Here is a 23,273-nt window from a genome sequence, read left to right on the forward strand (position 1 = left end):
AGTGACTTCTGAATTAAGTAGTTTATAGCCTTTATTTTGCAGCTATTTCTATTGAGAAAACCAGAACTCATTTTCAAGAGACCTGTTTTGGACAATATCTTTTATGCATTATTTATAAGTTACAATACTACAGCACAATGCTACAATAAAAATGGTCCAGATACGGTCACTGATGGATGGATTGCCCTCGTGTGTCTGTGTGATATAAGGAAGATATTTAAAATGAGGCGGTCTACTCTCTGCTCTTTTTTTTCTTTGTAACTCATTTTCCCCCATCTCCACCACTTGGAATAAATATCTTGATTCTTTCATGTGTCTTTCCCTTTTCTTCCTGTTCCATGTGCTGTAACCCCGCCTTCTTCACGCCATAAAGCCAGTTCAAGGTCTTACGTGTGGCTGGAAAACAAATTGGCTCTCAATTAGGAACAAACTCCTGTAATTCACTTCTATACCAGTGGCGCTAGGGCACCGCCCCACCACTCACCACGATCATTTCAGTAAGACATAAAAGAAATAACAAAAATACTACAAAACAAATGTATGTCTGTATTTAGATAATTAAAATAAATATTATAAAGATAATGATGATGAGTAAAGTTGTTTTGTTCATCTTTGTCTGATTGTCGACGTGTTTCCGCCTTGGGCCGCAGTAATCTTTACCGTTCACTCACGTTAAAAGTTGTACATGCGCATTAACCGTCTCTGGGCACAGCTTACCGGTCTGCTGCTGCACAGAGTTGAATGCAGCAGCTCAGTTACACAACACCACCTCCCGCCATGGGAGGAGCTGACGTCACAGTTGTCCATCATAAAGTGTCTGATTGACAGGTGAAGCCGTGGGACGATAGAAGGAAAAGAAGAGAGAGAAATTAAATAATTCTGCTTTTTAAAGCACTTTTTCAGAAAAGGCAAAGAAACATAAATAAACTAGGAACAACTACATTTGATGATTTCCAACCTTGAATATGTCCATATTTTGTAAACTAGGTCTTAAATTGTATTTTGTCAGGTCTTAAATGTATGTTCATTTGCCACTTCCTTTTTAACCCCCTTTTTATTTAATTATTTGTTAAATTAACTTAAACATTTTTTTTTTTTTAAATCTGAAAAACTAAATAATAACCCTGACACACACTCACTCATTCCATTGTATTTGTTCTTGCTTGCTTATGGGTTCTGTGGCAATAAATTTGGTTAGTTTTAATTTAAAGCTGTTCTGTGACTGCAATTTTTCTTATTTATTTGTCAAAAGCTTCACAAACCCTGTTTTTGGTGTATGTCTATTTTGGAGTTGTAGCCCCCCCTGGAGAAAAATGCACCAGCTGCCACTGTTCTATACATCCCCAAATCTTCCAACATTTAAGTGGTTAGTTTCTGTCCTGTGCATCCTGTGCATAAAGGCCTACTATTTCAACTTTAACTTTTTTCTTGTACTAGTTACATTCATGAAAAATGCAAAAAAACATTGTTTTGATGCCTGTCAAAGTCTGTGTTTGGTCATTTTCTAACATTTTTTTCCTCGCTTATGCATTATTTAGACTGTGTGTCAGAGTTTATTTGGGAACAGTGGGAAACAGTGTTTGAGCAGGCGAGGTCCACTCAGTTGGTGTGCTCTGGGATTTAAAGCGTTCACACTAACCATTAAAGCCCACAAGCAGAGGAAAGTCGCCAGCATTGGTTTTTGTCTGGCTAAACCAAACCAAAGGCAAATAGTCCAGTGGTTACAGCCAGAGGTGATTCTAGCTTTCTGAAACATCTGGGGCTTAGTGTAGTATGCTTTATTACTAGGGATGTAACGATTCACTCAACTCCCGATACGATTCGATTCACGATACTGGATTCACGATACGATTCTCTCACGATTTATTTTACAAAATGTGTTATTTTTTTGGGAAAATACTATACTACTATACTATTTTTCATTATCAAAAGAATCCCTTGATAAACTATTCAAAACAATGCAATTTAACTAAACATAAATCTTGAATGAAATAAATAAAGGAATAATACAAATGAAGAAGAAGTCTATCAATTTAAATTCTGGTTCTATAGTAAACAATACAAAAGTGCATAATAGTTCTTTTTCTTTTAAAAAAGTGCAACTGAAAATGGTTGGTATGCAGATATCTTGCAGTGATGAAGAGATGCTATGCTAGCAGACAGAGCTAATAGAAAAGATATTCACGTAATATTACAGATATTCTTTCAGTTCCAAAGAGGTAAGGAATCATTTATGAACATGTTTAAGAGTAGAAGGCGGCCAGAGGCCGCCAACACTTCTGCTGTTTAAAAAAAGTACTGCAATTCAATTTTCACAGCATCGATGTGAACCGTGATACCTATGAATCGGTTTTTTAACTGCCTTACGATTAATCGTTACATCCCTATTTATTACGCATGCAAAATTTTTCATAATGCTTTACCTGAACAAAAAAGCAGTTTATTATAGCTTTAAATAACTACTTGACTGCTTATCCCCAGACATCCGAAGTTCCATTCAAGTTATTTTAGATTAAAATGAGACACGTCATTGTTCTTTTAATTTGTATAGTATATTGTTTAGGGTGACCATAATTTCATTTCCAAAAAAGAGGACACTTGGGCTGACCTCTTCACACTCAAAAAGTACTCGACGTTTTCTTGAAATTACCTTGTAATGGCAAAATACAATATAGTAGATAATGAAGTTGTTATTAAAATGACATTAAAAATGACATGATGCTGCAGAGTTATGGTGTTTTAAACTAATGTGTTCCCCGAGATGCGTTCAGTGCTCCCTGGGAAACCCAGACAAATTAATTTATAAAAAATCCCTGAGTAAATCCGGACGTATGGTCACCCTAATGTTGTTGGCATCACAGATGGCAGAGAATACGGAGATTTTGTCACTCTGTTGTCGTGCAGTAAATGAGGGGCATTAAAGGCCCGTTAAAAAATTGATTCATTTTTTTTTTTTTTTTTTTTTTTTTAAAAATGTATTCTGGGCTACTAAATAATATTTGGGGCATTATCCCAGAATAAAACAGCACAGTGACGCCACTGGTTACAGTCCCCTGGTTTATGTGAAGATAAATTAAAAAAAAAAATATATATATATATATATATATATATCTTTAATGTTCCACACTTGGATTTTTCCTCTTTGAATTCTTGAAAAAAAAAAAAAAACACACACACACAGCCAATCCCCTTTTCTGAAGTGAAGTTGGATGCACATACAGTTTTAGACTAAATAAAAGAAGATATCTTATTGGTGTGTTTTCCATTCTTACTGGTTAAATAATCAAGCGTGTATGTATTTGTGAGCACTCCTAATTGCTCACAAAAACCCGCAGTAGCAAAAGATCTCAAACCTCTTTTGCTCCATGTATTCTCCACAGACACAAGCTATTCATTAACGTGACATTATGGTGCTTTCTCAGGAGAGTCATTAGATGTAATTAATGCACAATTTTGTCAAGTGATGACTTTAACACTTTTTGAATTTTGAGTATATGTCAAAGTGAGTGTTAATTTTTCTGTCATTAATTGTAGTGTGCATGGTAACAGAATTTGCATAAAGCCAACAGCTTAGTGCATATATCTAAAAATGGATTTAATTTAATGAAACTATGAAAAGTCCTTGATTTAATCAGATTGTACCACAGAGCGTGGAGCAGCATGCAAATGCACCTCACAAATTAATTGCTCCAATGAGGAGCCTTCGTCAGATAAGTGCCTGCCTTTATGAAGATGTGGATTTGATCTGACGGCTTATGGTTTAAATCTAAGTTGCACCGAATCACTGACCCCTCATCTTGTTTCTTAGTTTTACTTGAAGCTGGCCACATCTCTCTATTTTGTTCTTCCTGGGGTTTTTTCTAAATCAACTTTTCAGTTCCTGTTTGATGGTTTAAATTCTTCTTTCTGTTTTTCTCTTTTCCTTTGCTGCAGGCGTCAGAGCTGGGAATGCTGTCAGTCTACTACACGTACATCTTCACCTCTCTGGTAAGGAATTGGAAAAATTGGATTTAGAAAATAGATTTACAATCAGTGCAAGCACATCTCTACTCTAAAGCCTATCAGATGAAGCCGATCATTGGTGCTCTTTTTTCCAAGGACGGATTAAATGGATTATTCTGATAAAAAGGTCTTTGAGCACTGTGCAAATATTTTTTCTGTGACATGGTTGAATTTATTTCTCATATATTGTGGCCTTAAGCAGTGACGTGCAGTCAGGGTAGGCAGGGTAGGCAGTAGAAAGGCAGACCACTACGTTGCCTTTGGACGTAACCGTGTTATGCTAAACGCTATAGGTAAGTTCACAGTGCATTAGTGAATTGATCCAGCGTGACCGCTGCTGCTACGTTCTCGAGCTAGTGGGCGGGATAACACTACAGGAAGGATGACTAGATACAATAGAGAAAATTTCTTCAGAGGAAAAACGACAGCTTTTAAAAGATGGGAGACCAACACCTGAGCTACCAGAGCTTCAGCAAAGGAAAGGTCAGAACATTGTTCGTATTTTCTACAGTGCATGGACGGATTGGCTTTGTGGATTCTCCTCACTGAGTTGTTGTCATTTTCTCTGTTTCCAACACAAACAACTGATGAGCTGCCATGTCATGAGATATATCTTGTTGGGAGAGTATGGAGGCTATATTAAATAATTGTTTAAGTTTCTTTAATGGTGTTTTACGATGTTGATTTTGTTAGATTAACACTTGCCAACAGAAACATATGAAATTGTCATTGGTGTCGACATTGGTGGTCTCGATTTGCAACGCCCTGCCTACCCAGCTCTAGTGCTCACGGCACGTTACTGGTCTTAAGGTACAGTCGGCACATGCTTAAAATAACAAATGCTACCGAAGCAAATAATTATCTGTCCAACAGAAAGACAGCGACCTCTGCATCACTTTTCAAGCTCTTCAGATGCCTTGTTTCTGCTTGATAAATTGTGTCACATGATCAATTTTGGAGGACGAGACATTAAAGCATCTGATTGGTTCTTTCCATTTGGACCGAATGGCAGGGATTGGTCAGAGTTTTTATAAGACTGTATTTACTACAGAGGTCTGACTCTTTTTGTTTCTTTTTTTGAATATATTTTGTATTGACTGCACTCAGGATCAAAGGACAATTTCACCCAGTAAACAAAAAGTGTTTCTGAACAGCATTGCAGACTCTACCTTGAATGTGTGTGAGTGTATTGGCTACAATGGCTACAGTCACATCATGTGTTAAATAAGTGCAGTCATGGCTTCTGCTGATGAACCAGTCAGGCTCCAATTGTGTGAATGGTGAAAGCACGGTCAACATGAATTTGTGTCACTGAAGGAGCTGCAATGAGCTCCTCCTCAATGAGCTCCTCCTCACATAAGCTGAGCTTGGTTTGCACAGTCACTCAGTCATCAAATCCATGCTATGAAGCATTTAGCTTTGTTAAATTACTCCTGATTATTATACTACACTCCATAAACTGTTATTTAGTATTGTGGTCACAGTTTTGCTTCTGTTGACCTTAACTTTATTGCAATTGTAATAATATTAATGAGGGTGACTTCAATTTGAAATCCATATAAGGACACCTGGCCCTGACGAGAGATATTTTTACATTTTACTCTTTTGAATTCCAAATATTATTTTCAGTTGCCTGTATGTCATTTTGGTAGTGTAGAAATATCAACTGGTGGATCTGGACCCAGCAGTGGACCTGTACTGGGTGGTTCACGGACAGCTGGGCAAAAATTAATAAATACCTAATGCCTGTTTCTCATGCTGGACTTACCTTTTATTTCGAAAGAAACTTCTCTTTTGACAGGCATGCTGTGAAATGCAAAATATATTAATTTGTTTCAACAGCTATTTTTGAAAAACTACATTTGGTTGGTTGAATTAAAGAAAAAAAAAAGCGAGTCACGATTTAATGACCGTGGCAAAATTTGGGTCCCAGGTTGAGACCAGTTGAGAACTCCTGTTTTACAGAGTTTGTTTGGGAAAAACTGGAACGAAAGGTCAGATTTTTTTGACTGTCTGAAATGAAAATTAATGACCTCATATCAGAGAATGATGGCAGTTTGGTCTTCTAGTGTCCAAGGGATCATTGGAAAGTATTGTAAGATCTTAATTATAGTGTCTTTGAGAAAATCTGATGCCACAATAAACTTAAAAGAGATCTGCTCCCTAATGGAAATTAATGAGGTTCAGAACACTTTGCTCTAATAGCGCTGAAGAGATGATTCATATCTGGCTGATTTATGACTCATTAAGAGAGTGGGCCACTGCCATCTTCATGTTGTCTTCCACAGCCCTTGACACAGTCATTTACCCTGCTGCTCTCTTTCTCTCTCTCTCTCTCTCTCTCTCTCTCTCTCTCTCTCTCTCTCTCTCTCTCTCTCTCTCTCTCTCTCTCTTTCTCTTTCTCTCTCTTTCTCTCTTTCTCTCTTCTGATGCTGTGGTGCAGATCTGATGGATATCACAGCTAAGAACCCAAATTTATTTCGTTACGAGGGTCACGGGTCACGACCCTATTAAAACTTCCTCATTGTTATCATTACGATCATTTTTTTTTTCAAATACTGTTTTTGCTCTGTGGCAGCATCATAAATAGCTTATTCCACCATCATTAAAATGGTCAGCAGGCAACAGGCACATGCACACACTCACAACCTAGTGCTCTATCAGGCAGCACACACACAAATATCCATCCATTTATCTATCTATTTTACTTATCTCTCTTTCTCATACTGTTCACATGGTCACATGGGACTATATATGTGAAAGCACCCTTAGTATCACTGTTGTATTAGGATTTTTCAGTGATCGGTTGCTACCGTCTTGGCAGAGCAAAGGTGCGCATGTAGCTGTGGGGTGGGGCAGGCGGCGGGGGGGTGGGGGGTGGGGGTGGAGTATTTACGACAGTGGCATTAGCAAAAGGGTCCTTTAAGGAGAGCGTTAAGCACATGTTACTTAGTTCTGCTTTAATTATATACCGAGTTGGACAAAGAAAAGAAGGAAAAAAAAGGAGAAATATTAAATGTGCAAAAAGCAGGGACATATTTATGTACATACTCTCTCTCTCTCTCTCCCCTCCCTTTCTCAGTTTAGTTTCTTATTTTTACTCCTTTGTCTTGAAGCTTAAAGTTTCTTGCATCATTTCTTCTGATGCTGTGGTGCAGATCTGATGGATATCACAGCTAATACCCCAAATTCATTTGGTTGCGAGGGTCATGAGTCACAATCCTATTTTGCTCTGTGACAGCATCATTAATATCTTATTCCACCATCTTTAAAATGGTCAGCAGCCCAGGTTCTCATGCAGAAGCTGTGAGATGAAAAGATAAAAGCACTTTGCTCTCCTCGGTTGTCGTAATACGTAATTCATCTAATTTCTTGTGTTTTTTGAGTGGCCCTGCTACTTGTGCATGACATTGGGCGCACTCATACAGTGATAGGGCACAAAGGTTTTAATATGATTTCTCTACAGTTCATTTCATTTCATCGCTTTCTCATTTTCCGAATGCATTTTTTATTTTTTTTTATCGCCTGAATAAAATCTAAATGTTCTTTTACAAACTCTCTAAAGGAACGCTGTTGCAAGATGAATTTGAAGGTCACACATTTTACTAAGTAACGGTTGTAATTTAAATGCTTGAAAGTTAGTTATGTTAAAAGTCAGTGTGTGTGATCTCCTCCTTCCTATATTTTGCGCGCTCTATCAGCTCCGTCCATATTGCATATTCATAAAAGGCCAAGGCTCTAAAAAGATGACTTGTGTTATTTTGCGAGTAGATCATCTTTAATATTTTTTAGTGCGCACTGTGAAGTTTGCAAATGCTTATATGCATGCAAATCTTACAAACAAGACTAGATCGATAATATAATATTGATTTATACAGCTCTATTGTATCTATCAATGGACACTATCAGGGATGGGCAACTCTATCACAGCAGGGGCCACAAAAATGTAACTGTATCCGAGGGCCACATAATCAATATTACTGTCAGTATTTAGAATAATGACCAATCAGAGCATTAATACAGGTGGAAAAAGGGTTTAGTTTTTCTTTGTCTTTGTGGTTTTGTTTTTTTGTAATTTTTTAGTTATTATGTTTTTGTTATTTTTTGTGATCTTGTAATTTTTTGTATTTTTTCTGTCATTTTCTGGAGTTATGTTATATTTGTTGACAGTTTCTGTGTTTTTGGAGCTATTCTGTAATGTGTTGTTTTTATTTGTGTTTTTGGAGTTTGTTTAAGTGGTTGTTGTGTCTGTCTTTGTTGTCATTTTATGTTTTATGAGCCATTTTGTGTATTTTAGGATTTTTTTTTGTGTATTTTGTGCAATTTGCTGTCGATGTGTGTGTTTTTGGAGTTAATTTGTGCATTATGTTGAGCTTTATATTCCTTCCAACTTCTTGAAATACAATTTTTTTTTTCGAAAGAAAAACTCAGAACAGGTAGATAATCCAAAAGTTATAACAATATCACTTTTTTAAATACAACAAACAATGATGTAATTTAGGGCTTCATAAGGTTGTTGCTTTTGTTTTTAATAATAGTAACATAATCTGATAAAAATAATCTCTAAATTAACAAAGTTACATTGTGCTTCAAATTACATTATGAGAAAAATGTTAAAGCAGAACTAAGTAACTTTTTCACGTTAATAAATCCTTCTCATAGTCCCTGTGAGGGTAATACAAGTGTTTATTGGGTGATTGGGGGGGTCTTTCATCTCCCCCTGCTGTCTCTGGCCAGAAAACAGCACTTGTAACTTTCCTGCCTCCGACCCGGTAGCAAGACGTACTGCTTTACGGCAGCCCAATACAAACTAATGCTAGATTATGACCAGCCTCGTGGCTCCACACGGTTATCTACAAATTCACTTTTCTCTAACTTATATCATGGCAGAGCCACTAAAAAAAAGGCAGAGAAGACCTTTATCTGAGGAATGGAGCAACTCCATGCAGTGACAGCTCAGCAGCAACACACAGCAATCACACACACTGCCTTCACGGCAACAGGCACTCACACACACTCGCAGCCAAGCGCTCCATCAGGCAGCACACACACAAATATCCATCTATCTATCTATCCATCCATTTCCAAACTCTCTTCTGTATTTCTCCCACATCATTCATTTATTTTACTTGTGTCTCTTCCTCATACTGTTCACATGGTCACATGGGACTATTTGTGAGAAGGCACCCTTAGTGTCACTGTTGTATTAGGATTTTTCAGTGATCGGTTGCTACCGTCTTGGGAGAGCAAAGGTGCTCATGTAGCTATGGGGTGGGGCAGGCGGCGGGGGTGCGGAGTGTTTACGACAGTGACGTAACCAAAAGGGACCTTTGGGGGGAGCGCTAAGCGCAAGTTAGTTAGTTCAGAAACGTATTTATGTACATACTTATTTTTCTTTTAATAATGTCTTTTGATAGTAAATATTTTACCATTGCAGAAAATGCACGGCAGCACCGCACATCACTGCATTATTGTTGTATTTTAGATTAAGTTAACCTAAGAGTGACAACTGATGTTCTTGGTCAAAATGATAATATATTGATAATTGAAGTGTAGAGAATAAAATCAGCATCCCTAGACTGTTGTAGATGTAATATTTGTGCTATCTGTAAGTGAGGAATCGTTGGCAAAAATTCAAAAGAACACTTCCGAAGTTTAAAAAAAAAAAATAATGTTGAACTTTTATCTATTTATCAAAGTACATCGGGACTTTTGAATCTCTTTTTCGAGCTAGATTGTACTATTTTATAAATGAAAAAAAACTATATGCTTTTTCAAAGCAAATACGATATTTAAATTTGGCATTTAACTGATGAAGGGACATAAAAAGTTAAACTAAGGTTTGAATACTGAGGAAATAAACCACAACCCTCTGAATGCTTCGCCTCCGTCTACATTCTTTATTTCTATCTTTTGTCAGCAGCTTTTTTGTCCAATGACCAATGCTTTTTCTTTCCTCCTCTGCTGTTACTTCATTTGTGTCCTGCCTTTACATCGCTGACAAATGACATGCCAGACTGTTCCTCTACCTAATCTGTTTTCCCTGAATCATCATCTCAAGGTGTTCATCAGCATCTTCAGCCCACCATGCATCTTGACTCAGACCTTTTGTCAGTCCCTCCTCTAGATTAGATTTGAGTGTTTTACATGTTTTTATTTTTGTTTTAGTGGCTTATTCAACAACACTTTATATCAAGGTGCTTGTAATAATACTGAACTAATAATTAAAAGTTCATGAGCCTAAATTGCTGGATTTCAGAAAAGATTCTTATTCCCAATAATCTCCTACATTAGTGATGTGAAATAGGGTCCAAGTGTACAGGTAGAAAAATGCAATAGTTCCCTTTTAAGTTAAACTAAATCTTCACAACATGTTTTGTACAGTCATTTATTCATGAATGGTTTAAAAAAAATCCAAAACATCTGTCCCTCAGTGTGTTCTTAAGCTTTTCCTTTAAATAACTGCTTTTCAAGTGTATTATGTTATACTTAATTGTCTTAAATAGATGATTTTCTATTGTCCAACATTGTTAACTGCTAATAAGAGCATAACAAGGACTTTGTTAATGCTTATACAGCTGTTCCCACTTTAGATCAGTCATGCTGAGCTGTTTTGTTAACTATCAAGTCAATATTAAGAGGCTTATTAACATGCAATTACTGGTTGAATACCATTAATTATTCCTTTTTCTTTTTAATTAACACTTATACAGCCTTATTAATGTTAAAGTGAATTTAATTAAACCCCATAAGGAATCTCATTAAATACTGCTTTTTATTATAATATTATATATGATATATAATTTAATAAGTCCTTACTAAGAGATCAATTACTGCTTATTAAGGAGTATAAAAGCACCTTGATATAAAACGTTAATGCTTATTTATACCTGATATGTTTTTATTTTGTCTCTCGGGGTCAACATGATGTGAGATTGATGTGACCGTTCCCGGATCATCATTTGGAGTAATGATCCTATTTGCTCCCAGGGGGGCAATAGGGTTTTCCTTATTTATTATTTTTTATTCCTCGATTTATATATAATAGTAACAATGACAATAATACTAGCATGATTTAGTTCAGCAGCTGCTTGTGACGGTGTCTGAAATTTTGATTTCAGTTCCTCGCAACATTCATTCAGCTCTGTGTATTTGGAGGCACTGCTCTTGGTTGAAGCTTTGGCTAATCGATAAAATACAAATTCCCTTTAACTGATGAAGATGATCAGAATTACACATGCAGATAATGAGGTGTAAATGCAGTGACATCACTCATAATGCCTTGAGTATTAGTCCGTGCACCCTTTGTTCTTTGGTTATTCCGTTTTAAAACCAAATCAAAATAACAAATAAACAGTGTGGTTATTTTTTTACTGATTTCAAACCAAAACAGAATGATAGAAAAATCTAAAACCAGACAAGAAGCATTTTTCTGTTTTAAAATTAAAGCTTCTGTTTGTGTGATATTTGGATGTTTTTGGGGAAAAGGACGAGAGCTTCATGTTTTAAGCTCACCACACAGAGGGGACCCACATACGGGGGCGGACTATTACTCCTGGACAAAAAAAGGAGCAACGCATAACAAATCACATTACTGATGAGTTGGTGAAATGTTATTAATACATAAAGAAATCACAAAAAAAAAAAGGATGATACGTAAAGCACACACATGATATGTGATTAAAGGAACCAGAGGTGGTGTCATGAATCTACTTGTGCTCCTAATTTCTTGTGATCAACTCCTGTGTGTGTTGACGGCTGCTGTTAGTGGCTAGCGGTATCATAACGTGCAAAAAAATATTTTTACTTCCCTCAAAAAAGCTGTGTCATTGTTTTTTCCAAAGTGTCCAATGGTAGAAGTTCTATTGTCTAACGTCTATTATCAGCCTCACAGTCAATAGTCAGTCACCTGTTTATTTGGATACTATTTGGACCGTAACACCGTTCGGTAAAGTTGGCACGTTATTCACGGATTCAGACTTCCAGCATCGATACCTCCTTAACGAAATGTCATCGACGGACAAATCACACCTCTCTGCCATCAGTGTGAGGTGGACAACGTGCTACAAGTTCATTTTATCAAACGCAGCAGAGTAAAAGTCCACCCCCGTCTGTGGGTCTCCTTTGTGTGGTGAGATTAAAAATGAAGCTCTTGTCCTAATTTCCCCGTAAATATCCAAATATCACAGAAACAAAACAAGATTTAATCTTAAAACAGAAAAGTGCTGCATATCTGGTTTTTGATTTTCTGTATTTCTGTTTAGGTTTTAAGTCAGGAAAACAAAATAACCACACCAATTATTTGTTATTTTGATTTGGTTTTAAAATTTTCCTTCATTTAAATAGGTCAGCCCTTTTGTTATTGTTTTACCTCAAGAATTTAATTTTAACACATCTTTTCTCTGCATCTTTGTCCTTCAATGCCTCACCACAAGTTAGTTATTTAGATAATTAGTTGGTTAGAAGTAGAAATAATAAAACCAACAAACAAGCTCCATAGAATGCTTGACATGACCATGCACTACTGGAAAACATATGTACACACACACTCAGCCCAATGTTTTCACATATAAGAACAATGATGGATACACACCCACAAAGTCAGTTTTCTGACACACACAAACATTACACCTTCAGAGCTTCCATCTAAGTGATTTGTATCCTGCGATCCAAGCTACTCTGCAGGATTGAATAAATCACATCAGGTTGGCAGTGACTCATCAGATGTTGATGGGTTGCCTAATGTCATTTGAAGGTTAGACAAGCGCAGGATTGGGTCTAGTGTTGCACACTTTCCCATTGTGATGTCATCTGTTATCTTGATGCAAGTGATCAGGGCTTAGTTTCCCTCTTTCACTCAAGCACACGCACGCACGCAGGCATGTACGAACTCACACGCACCACACACACAAACATGCATAGACACACCCCTCTGCCTGTTTGTTTTGTTCTTCATGTTCCATTTCCCCTCCACACATCCGTGATCCCTCTTGTCACTATACTCATTGTCGTGCACCTGAAGCGCTGTCAATGCTTCCTCGCTGTCACCAACACACGCACACACACACACACACACACACACGCACACACACACACACACACACACACGCACACACACGCACATAGTCACTAAGGCTTTTCCGCTTACCTCCAGGAAATGATGTGTAGCTTCTTCATTCTATGTGTTCTCCAGGATTATTTATCAGGGTTTTATCTCTCAAAAATGTTTTTTTTTTTCCTGAAATGACCTTTAATGAAATGATAGTGTTTAAAGTAAGCATGATATGCCATTATTTCCTCTACAGAGAGTGGAAGGCAGTGCTGTGTTGTCAGTATGTTTTATACAAGGTGTCGTTCCTTGTGTGCAACGGCTATGATTAATATCTCCCCTATGTTTTCTGTTTTTAAACGTTAATTTTCTGCAGCTTTTTACAATAATTATCAGCAACATGCTCACCTGAGCTGCATGGCTCCAGCAGTACTCAGCACGCGCCATACGTTTAATTCTATACTGTCCTATTCTGCCACATTATATGATGCCACTTTCAGGATTTGCAGGAACACATTATTTTAAATTGTTTCCATACTCCTAATTCCAGTATGAATGTTTGTCAAATTAATATGCATTGCATTGCCTGTCCAGGTGAATTGGTCATTTTTTATGTATCCGTCGTCAGTTTTCCTCCAATCGTCTGATCTATGGTGTGTCTGCCCTGCTTTGATCATTTGAGGATAAGGTACAAAATTATTTTGCCAAACTTCATTAATTTTCTAAATTATTTTCTGAAATCTGTGTTCTGTGTTAATTTGTGAGACCATTACTTGAAAAAAAGTAACTTTTCATATTCAAATCATTGTTCATCTCTCGAACGTAATGTGATACAGAGGATTTACAGCCTACACAAGAGTTGCTCTAACTACTTTAGAGGGCAATCAGTGTGACTCTGAAATGATTGGAATTTAATTAAATCCCCTCCATGGCTTATGTAAAGTTCATATTTCCCTGTTTAGACACAGAGTTTGGGAATCAATCAACTGAGTAATGGAAAAGGTAATAAGCCATGTGGACGCCGACAACAGAAAGTCACAGCCAGTTTGAATATAAACTGTGTCATTATTGTGTCACTATATGTCCCCTTGGTGTTTGCTTGCTGCTCATTTGTATTGTAAAGATGCTTTTCTAACAAACATCTCCACAAATTACATTTGAATGGTAATTCAATCTATTTCATTTGAAATGTTTTACCTGTCACTTTGTTTTCGAGTCTTGTCTCAAGAAGTTATTGAAGAGGCATTTAGGTGGAGAAAGCATAGGGGTCTATTCTCCCATCTAGACTTAAGCGCTTTTTGCACGCCTGCAGTTACGCATCTCTCTCCTGCGCGTATTCTCTGATCCAGGTTCCTGACACGCCCGCCACGCGTAAGTAGGCCAAAAGCACGTAGTGTGTGAATGAAAGCGGACTGAAGCAAAGGAGGCGGACTGGTGCATGATGTCATTTATTTGGGGCTGTCTAGAAATCACGGAACATGGGGTTTTCCTAACACTTCTTCAACAATTTGAAACGCCTTCATTGATAAACAATGTAACAGGTTGAATTGATCAGATTATTTATCAGATTATTGCAGTGTGAGAGTCGGCCACATTCTTCTGTCCGAGTCACAGTTAAAATCTCTCCTTTTTCCCCCTTGTACAACTACAAATAAACATTTGTTTGTGTGGAAAGCCTGATATTTATTAAGTTCTTCCATTCCTTCATTCAGAAATAATCAGCGCATCATCATCATCTGTCAGCAATACGGTACCTGCTCTAAAGCGTGACCGAGTGTGATGCGCTGCAGGTTTGAGGAAATAACCCTGCATAGCGTCCTGCTATAATACAGATGAGACAGAGATGTTTGCAGTGAAACAGCACCATTGGCTTCCTTCATAATACGCCATTTTAAATATAAATTGTTTGAAGCCTTATGGAGCTGATGTGAGCGAGTCCGAACTGAAGCTGAGCCTCATTTAAATATGTGTGAGAACAGTTTCTGGTATCATCGATCAAACCGTATCTTTACGTTGGACATAGTATGAAAATAGTTGGACACCGTGGCAACGTGGACAGAAGTCTGCGTCTGTTCAGAGTTTTAATTAATATAGCAGCAGCTGAGGCACAACTTGGGTTATCAGCTCCACAACGCACAACCTAACGTCTCTGCAGATAAGAGTGTACGGCACAGATAAAATATAATAAAATGTAACACATTTTGTTCCGTCTAGAACTGGTAAATGTGACCATATTAGAAATGCTGATGGTCAATCCTTTGGTGTGCTTGTATGACTCCCCCCACCCCGTGACAGTGTCACTTTGGACAGATTCTTTCTGGGAGTCTCTTCTGCAATATTATGAGTCCGTGTGGCTTAAAATGTAATGAAGTACAAACTTCTAGTGCAATATATTGTTTCACCCAGTGACGTGCAGTCAGGGTATGCAAGGTAGGCAGTGCCTACCCAAGGGTGAATTGTTATTTTGAATATTTGTTTTAAGTATAATATGATGTGTTTTTTAATTTCCAATAGCCTACAGTACCTATAAGTTTGAAAGTGTCAGCATTTTGTGCTTTTCATACCCCAAATGACTAAACAGCGCTATTTCCTGGTATGGCAGAGACGCTGCACAGTCTCACTCCGCTGTAAGGCAGGAGGAGGCCACACCCTCTTCCAAAAGCACATTGCTGCTCTGCCTCTGTTCTCATAGTGTGTTTTTATGTGTTTACGCATGCACAGTCAGTTCCCCAAGATGAAAACCATTTACGTAAAAAGGCAGCTCTCTACGCTGCCTTTGGACGTAACCGCGCTATGCTAAATGCTATACCTAAGTTCACAGTGCATTAATGGATTCACCTTATCGGCGCTTATTCCAGGTTTAGAAGCGCGTAAGAGCAAAAGGACTTAAGCAGACAGGAGAATACACGCAAGGCCAGATTTGAATGGGAACACCCACATTTCAGGGCCGCTCCACCCACAGTGCGTAACTGGGATGAAGACACACAGTGACAGACTAAAGTACAGGGGAAGAATAGCGCGGAGCCAAAAACAGTGCCGCTGTACAGCTTTTTTAACTTATGCACATGGGAGAACAGAGCCCATAATGAGACTGTGAGCTGGTTCCATAATCAAGGAGATTGCCTTTTATATAATGGGAACCTCCAATAAACCAGCAGACTGGGAGCAAAGTGCTCTACCTGGACACATGGAGTAGAAATAATGCATCTTTATTCCTTGCATGCTTTTGCATGGTCGCATCATTAAAATAATTTCTAACTTGATTGAATACCAACCAATAATTACATTTTTTTCCATTGTTTCTACAATATCAAACTACAAATCCTTCTCTGCACAACATGCATTTATCAAATGCCTTAATTTTTTTTAACCTCTTTCAGCTACATGTTTCCATTTTCTGCTGCAACGTTTATTTATTTTAGATCATATTGGATTTAGACAACCACCATTCAGCCTGCTCGTTTTTTGTCTCTTTGTACTACTAACGACTGATTAAAGTGATTTGAAAAGCAATCAGGCCTCAGCCTTACTCTGCAATGAATTGGAGAGAAGAATATTCCATGTGTTAAACTGTGTAACTAAGATTACCTCAATAAAGGGAGTTTTGTTGATAGATGAATAGTATACTTTAGGATTTCATTTGAAAAAACTTGAATTCATTTCATGAAGATACCAGTCACTTTTTAAACTAGTGATTTTAGGCGATAATAACTAGTGGTTTATGATTAATGCAGTTATATGGCATCAGATGTTGTACTTAGCATGGATTTGCCTTTTATTTAAAAAAAATTATAGTCTCCTAAAATATTTTTTTTTAAAAAAACATGAATAATTTAAGATAAAATATAATAGTCACTTGTTACTTGGTTGAAACATATTGTCTGTATTGAAAGAATCACTCAATTGACTTTTAAAAATTAAAAAAAATATATATTTGCATAATTTGTAAGCCATAGCAAACATCTTTATTTGGCAACCTTTTAACGCTGATCACACAGAACTTCTAATATTTGAGAAGGTTTAGCTAAAGTTGTAAATGTAATGTAAATTATAAAATATGGGCTCCAATAAATTTTATTTAAAAAAAAAAAAAAAAAAAAAAGAAAGTGTTCAACATGACATTATACTACATTTTCAAACTAAAGAAAAATATGATAGCGTGGGTATTCATGTCAGGCATTCATTAAATATAAATCACTAGCGCTGAGATTTAACATACATGTGATTGCTCGACTTAATATGAATACAAAACAAAGGTTTTTTGATTGAAGCTCTTATGATGGAACACATATTGATTTATAGAGAGTGTATGTAATGTAAAATAGATGATTGATGCTTCCTTGTGTTCATTGTGATGGTGGAGATCAGTTGAGTCTGAAACCACTATATACTACCAACTACCTGACATGTTTAATAAACCAGTCAGCCCTTTCTGCTTCATCAGTTTGGATCTACAGTCACTGTATTTAAACAAACTCTAAGGAAAGTGTTCACCATCAAACTACTAACAGTGAACTTGGCGCATTGATTAATTCTTGTTCAGGGTTTTTTATGTGTCACAAAAGAGAAACATTCACCCAAAGATCTGATCTGCACAATTCAATTGTCAAAGGTTAAAAAATGCCACTTACAAGCATTTTTGTTCTGGTTTACTTATGGTGTTCCCTGTGATATATTATATTTCATTGGAAAACCACAAAATCAACATCTGCCATTGTTTTGGCTCAACTTTTAATCTGTGAAAACATCAGATTGTTTTGTGAAGTCATTGGCAGTGTTTTTGGGGCACATTGGCATCGGTAGTTGATGAGAAGAACTTTTGGATGATATTCAAAAATGTTAGTGATCGTTGCTGGAAACTTTAACATCAAATTAGTTAACAGAGTTAGAGCAACATATATTAATACCTATCAATCTGCTCATCCATTGCTCAACGGTATTTTAAGGATATTTAAAACATGTAAATAGAGTATTATTATTATTTTTAATAGTAGTAGTAGTAGTAGTAGTAGTAGTAGTAGAAAGAAAGAAATATAAGAGCACCCTACTCTACTGAGTAAATGTATTAAAGGTAAATGGCAAGCCTTTTAAAACATAATGTATATGTTCCACTGAGGATTAGGAAACTTTCTATGGGAACTCTGCTTACCTCCTCTTTATTATAATAGTTATGTACACCCAGAGTGAACTGTGATATCTTCAAGTGTCCATTCATTGTTTATGATTAAAAACAAAATGTATTAATGGTGGCTTTTCCACCGCAGTTTTTAAAGGCTACAGCCCTGCATGATTTAGATGACTCACTACAAACCGATTGCAAGGAGGGAATCAAAAGCAGAGGTGGATTTGGAAAAAAAACTTTTATGATGGGAGACAAAAAAAATAGTGTACATAACTGCATTATGTGGCAATAAGAATCCTTAACCTTGCTACTTTATATCCTGTTTCTGCTTAGATTAAACAGAAAGTTTATCAAGAACACAATATGCATGAGTCATCCAAAAATATTGATACAAAGTTTTCTCATCTCATGCTACCATCACAACACTGAGGTGGCAATTCTGCTCTAACTTTGGCTAGTCAGCATGGATTAATGAGGTTTAGAGTAGTTTGTTGCTGAGGAGATGAAATTACATGAGATGTTCCCCTCTTTGTGTCTATTTTGCATTGAGACTGTATTTCTATAATAGAGCTTGGAAAGTTTGCAATCGTACCAAACTTGACACGATTGTATTCTTGAGCATGTCCCTTAAAAGCAATTACAGTTTTGCTTGAGCCTTGCAGTTTTTTGTGTGAACAGTATTATGCAGGCCCGTCTTGTTGTGGCTCTTTTAAGACACGAGGCGGTTTAGTCTCAAAGCTAACAAGTTCTCTGATATTGATGGGACACACTGATCGATGTGAAACTCAGGGCATCACAGAGATAACCATAGTTTTGAGCGAGTCCTTCCCCCCTCCAATCTGCTGCTCATCTATTATGTTTCTGTCAGTGTTTTGTCCTCTTTTTGTCAAATTGGACAGCCTTCGAGGAACCATTTCTAATACCTGCAAATGTCAACTGGTCCTCTTCAGACTTTAAAATGCAGATTTTAAGAGCTGTAATTTACACAAATTACTGGGCTTTGAAGGTTGTTCTATTTACAATTTGCAATGCTAGTTTTCAGCTGTTGTGTTTGTAAATGAATTGCTTCTTGGAGTTGATTAAAAAATGTTCTGGAAAAGATGCCGTGTTTTACAATCCAAACATACGCCAATGTCTGCAACATTCTCAGGTTCTTCGTCCACAGTAGCCAGCGAATTATTCTGGGCATAAGGTCTCTGCTTACAAATAGGTTGTTACTGTTGCAGGTCAGACATAATTCTATAAATAATGAAATAAAAATGGTCATTTATTTCCAATGCTCTGCAGGATTGCTGTCAGATTGTTGTGATAAATGTGGCTATTAAAGGCTTTGAAACAAAGCTAATGCATCAACTCCGGCATTCCACACAAAGATGTATGGTATGTTAATTTCACGGTCATCTTGCAGTGAATTAAACCAATTGGCTGCTGGGAATGATGGAAGTGACACGTTACCTCTACGTGCTAAAGGAATGACTTGGGTGCAGTTCATGCATGCACAAAATCATGATGTTCACTGCCATTGAGAAGTGAGTAATTGGAGGAGCTGCAATTACACTGCTCACGTCTAGTTGGAACAGTCATATGTTGGAGTAACGTAAATGTAAAAATTCACTCAACCATTTATCCAATTTTGCGATTTCATGTGGAGTTTGCAGGTGTGACATTTGGAGAAGGCTTCTCTTCAACCATTCCAAGCTCACTGAGAACATCCTCATTAGTAGAAGACAGGAGGCCTCAGAGCTCAGCCTGCATCTACGTGGTAATTGATACATGAATGTGATGGCTTAGTGCCAATAACTCTGCATGCTCATTCCAGCTATTGGAGAGTAATCAGTATGCCATAAGAAATGGAATTCATCACAGAGTAAAGACCTGACAGTGGTCGAAAGGCTTTTGGTATTAGATGTCCTTAATTAGTACTTTATCATTCTGAAAATCAATATGTAATTTACAGAAATGTTACTCGTTCATAGGATACTGCATAGTCACTGAGCTCTGCAGTGTCGCCGTGATAGATAAGAAGTGCAGGTGCTTTTCCTATTTTTATATATATATAGTTAATAATGATTGCCACTGCTGGAAGCCCTGGCTTTATCTGGGGCTTAATTTACAGAGCAGAAAATAGAGAATAGGAACAAAATTTGACTCATCAAAACTACGATAATTAATATTTGTATAATACCAAAATATGGTTTGTTTAAAAAAAAATATAAAAAATTAAATAATAAAAAAATCCAGGAAAAGGCTGCCCCCGGCCGGACACCGTTTGCCCTCTGCCCACTGAGTGATTGGCTCTGGTGCGCCCACAGTCTGCCTCTAACCCGGCCAACTGTTCCACGTGATCAAAGCCAGCAAAGGCTCAATCCACAGTGATGATGTCATCAGTTGTAAAATTTGATAAATTTTTTCACTCCCGGTGGATAATTTTATTAAATAATTAATTTACGGTATCATTACAGTCCAAACAAATCTGATGTTTCACACCTTTGAGCCAAGCAGCAGCCATGTTGAAAGTCTAACAGACAGACAGAGATTCCTGGCTTTTATAGAGAGATATCTTGTCGAGAGTCATCACAAGGATTTGATAAATAAATCTATAAATAATAAGAGTGTAGCAAGGGCTTAAAGGGGATCCTCCACTGTTTTTACAACTTTAGCCTAAAATATTTGAAATGTACTTATTAGACAACAATAAACTTTGCATTATTATGCACCATATTAATTGAATTGCCTTTTTAAAAATGGGACAACTTTACAGTTTTTGAGCCTGTGTTCCACCATGGTTGATGACATCACACAGCCCCTCTGCCTGTAAATATCCCTTTGTTTGCTATTCGAGTGGCACAAAATGTGCTGCTTTTGGTTGCTCTGAATAATCAGGAACTGTCGCCTCCTTCTGTCACAGATTTTTTAAACTCTTTTGGTGAACAAAAGAGGGTTAGATCGGCATCTTTAACTTTTCTTGATTGTTTAGAGCAACCAAAATCAGCACAAGTTGGCATTTTCACCAAAAAAAGCTGCTAATTGATCAAAAAAGCAGGCGGAATGCAAACAATCGGACAGGCTACAACAATCTATAAGCAGTGGGGCTGTGTGATGTCATCAGTCACGTGGTACCAAGATGGCAGAACACAGGCTCTAAAACTGTAAAGTAGTCCCATTTTTTTTTAAAGGCAAAAAAATTAATATGGTGCAAAATAATGTGTTTTATTAGGCATATATCTTCTGATCAGTAAATTTCAAAGATTTTAGGTCAAGTTGTAAAAACAGTGGAGGATCCCTTTAAAGTTGAGATTAAGCAATGGGGCCACCATGCAGAGGCATTGAGGTTTTCAGTGAGAAGGGAAACGATGAAGCATTTTGTTGGTTGAACTGAAACCTGACTGCTGATTGATCTCCAGGTGACAGCCAGTGTTGAGAGCCCTCGGCCAGGCTGTCATTCCCTCGCTCGCTCACACCTCTTCCTATCTTTGCTCTGTCACTTTCTCTCACCCCACGCTACCTTTTGAGCTCTGGGTTGTGCCAACTAATCTCTCACCATCTTCCCCTTCCAGAGACTTCCTTGCTCTCTCCTCTCTTTTTTTATCGGAGTTAGTTACACCACAGTGATATCTTTTGTCCTCCGACTGTATCTTCATGTTGTCTACTGCTGGCAGCCAACTGGCATTACTATCCATGTCACATCAGCTATTTTCTATGCAGAGCCTTGTCTCCGTGTTTAGGGTAGTTATCAGTTCAAATTGAATTGAGTGAAACTCAGGCAGTAAAAATTGTTACATTTGAAGTAAATCCTAACAGTTTTACATGATTACAGGTTGGAAACACTTAAATAGTGAAGAGTAAAACTATTTGCTGCAGCAGAAATAGACTCAGACTTGAATACAAGAACAGAACAAGACAGACATCCAAAAAGATATCATAAAATGGCAAGACAGGAACCCACAGACCAGAAAACTTTACTTCTAATACAAGTATTGGGAGGAAAAGGACAGAAGAAGACATGAAACCGAGAGGAGAAAGCCAGGTGCCATTTTAAAGCTGATATCCGGAGATTCTGAGAAATCTATATTCATGCATGATTCTTTTGAAATGTGAAAAAATGCCTAACTCGTCTTTTAATATGGTCTACTGCGGGTGGTCATTCATATACGTCAATGAATATAAGTCCAGCCTCCGTCCTATAGACCCTTATACAAATGGAAACGAGCACCGTGATTGCCCAGCCAATAGGCTTCAACTTCCTGTCTTTGAGACTGTCAATCAAAGTGAAGGCGGAACTGTGCGCGTCACAACAGCAAACAGGTAAATATGATTTTGGCTCCTACCTGACCCATAGACATATATCAATGCAACCCGATGCGACCTTGTTATGTTCCGCGATGCACGTGCAGAAAAGTAGAGGCGTGGCTTCTGGTAGATTGGTAGAGGCAACCAGAAAACCCAAGCAAATATTAGGAGAATATCCAAACTGAACTTCAAACTTTTCAAATCAGAATTCTTAAAAATTGGAAAGTTATTTATTATTCAGGTGCCAAACTGCATTAAATAGTAAGCTTGTCTCTGGATGAGGCATCTAGCACAACACCTCCATTCTGCTATTAAAACTAATTGCGACGTCAGCCGTTGGGGTCCAGTATTTTAAAACTTGAACTTTCCAAAAATTATCTGAAATGATGGAAACACCCACTTGTGCTTGTGTAAACAGACATACAGTATGTTAGAGTGGGCATGTGGTCCAGTCTTCTGAAAAGCCTGAGAAATCATTAAATTAGCTTTGCTCAGACGCACCCTCTGGGTATTTTGGTGACCTTGGTCCTCTGTGACTCTACACTTGTGTTATTCAATTATAGGCCTTCATGTGGGCGCTCCCATGGACTCTCTGAAGTTGTGTTTGTGCATGCATTAATGCGGGTACGTACAAGCGTTCATCCGGGTACCCTTGAGGAGCATGCTTAATGATGGACTCGTTTGCACAGCTCTGACTCTAATGATCTATTAAAGTACACTTAGCCAGTAATTATATGGGCAGTCCCAAAAGGCTTATAAGGCCCCAAAAGGGATTTCTAAAGAGAGAGGAAGACTAAAAAGGCTCATTAT

The 23,273-nt window shown here is 37.5% G+C and overlaps 1 protein-coding gene across 1 annotated transcript in view; it reads left to right on the forward strand.

Annotated features, from left to right (window-relative positions):
- grik4 (glutamate receptor, ionotropic, kainate 4) overlaps positions 1-23,273 on the forward strand; it is a 381,843-nt gene that overhangs the window by 272,721 nt on the left and 85,849 nt on the right. The window contains exon 8 of the mRNA XM_028464526.1: positions 3,934-3,987. Coding sequence (XP_028320327.1) covers positions 3,934-3,987 — 54 coding nt within the window. The remainder of the gene's footprint in view (positions 1-3,933; positions 3,988-23,273) is intronic.

This window comes from Gouania willdenowi, chromosome 13, assembly GCF_900634775.1.
Source record: "Gouania willdenowi chromosome 13, fGouWil2.1, whole genome shotgun sequence".
NCBI lineage: Eukaryota > Metazoa > Chordata > Actinopteri > Blenniiformes > Gobiesocidae > Gouania > Gouania willdenowi.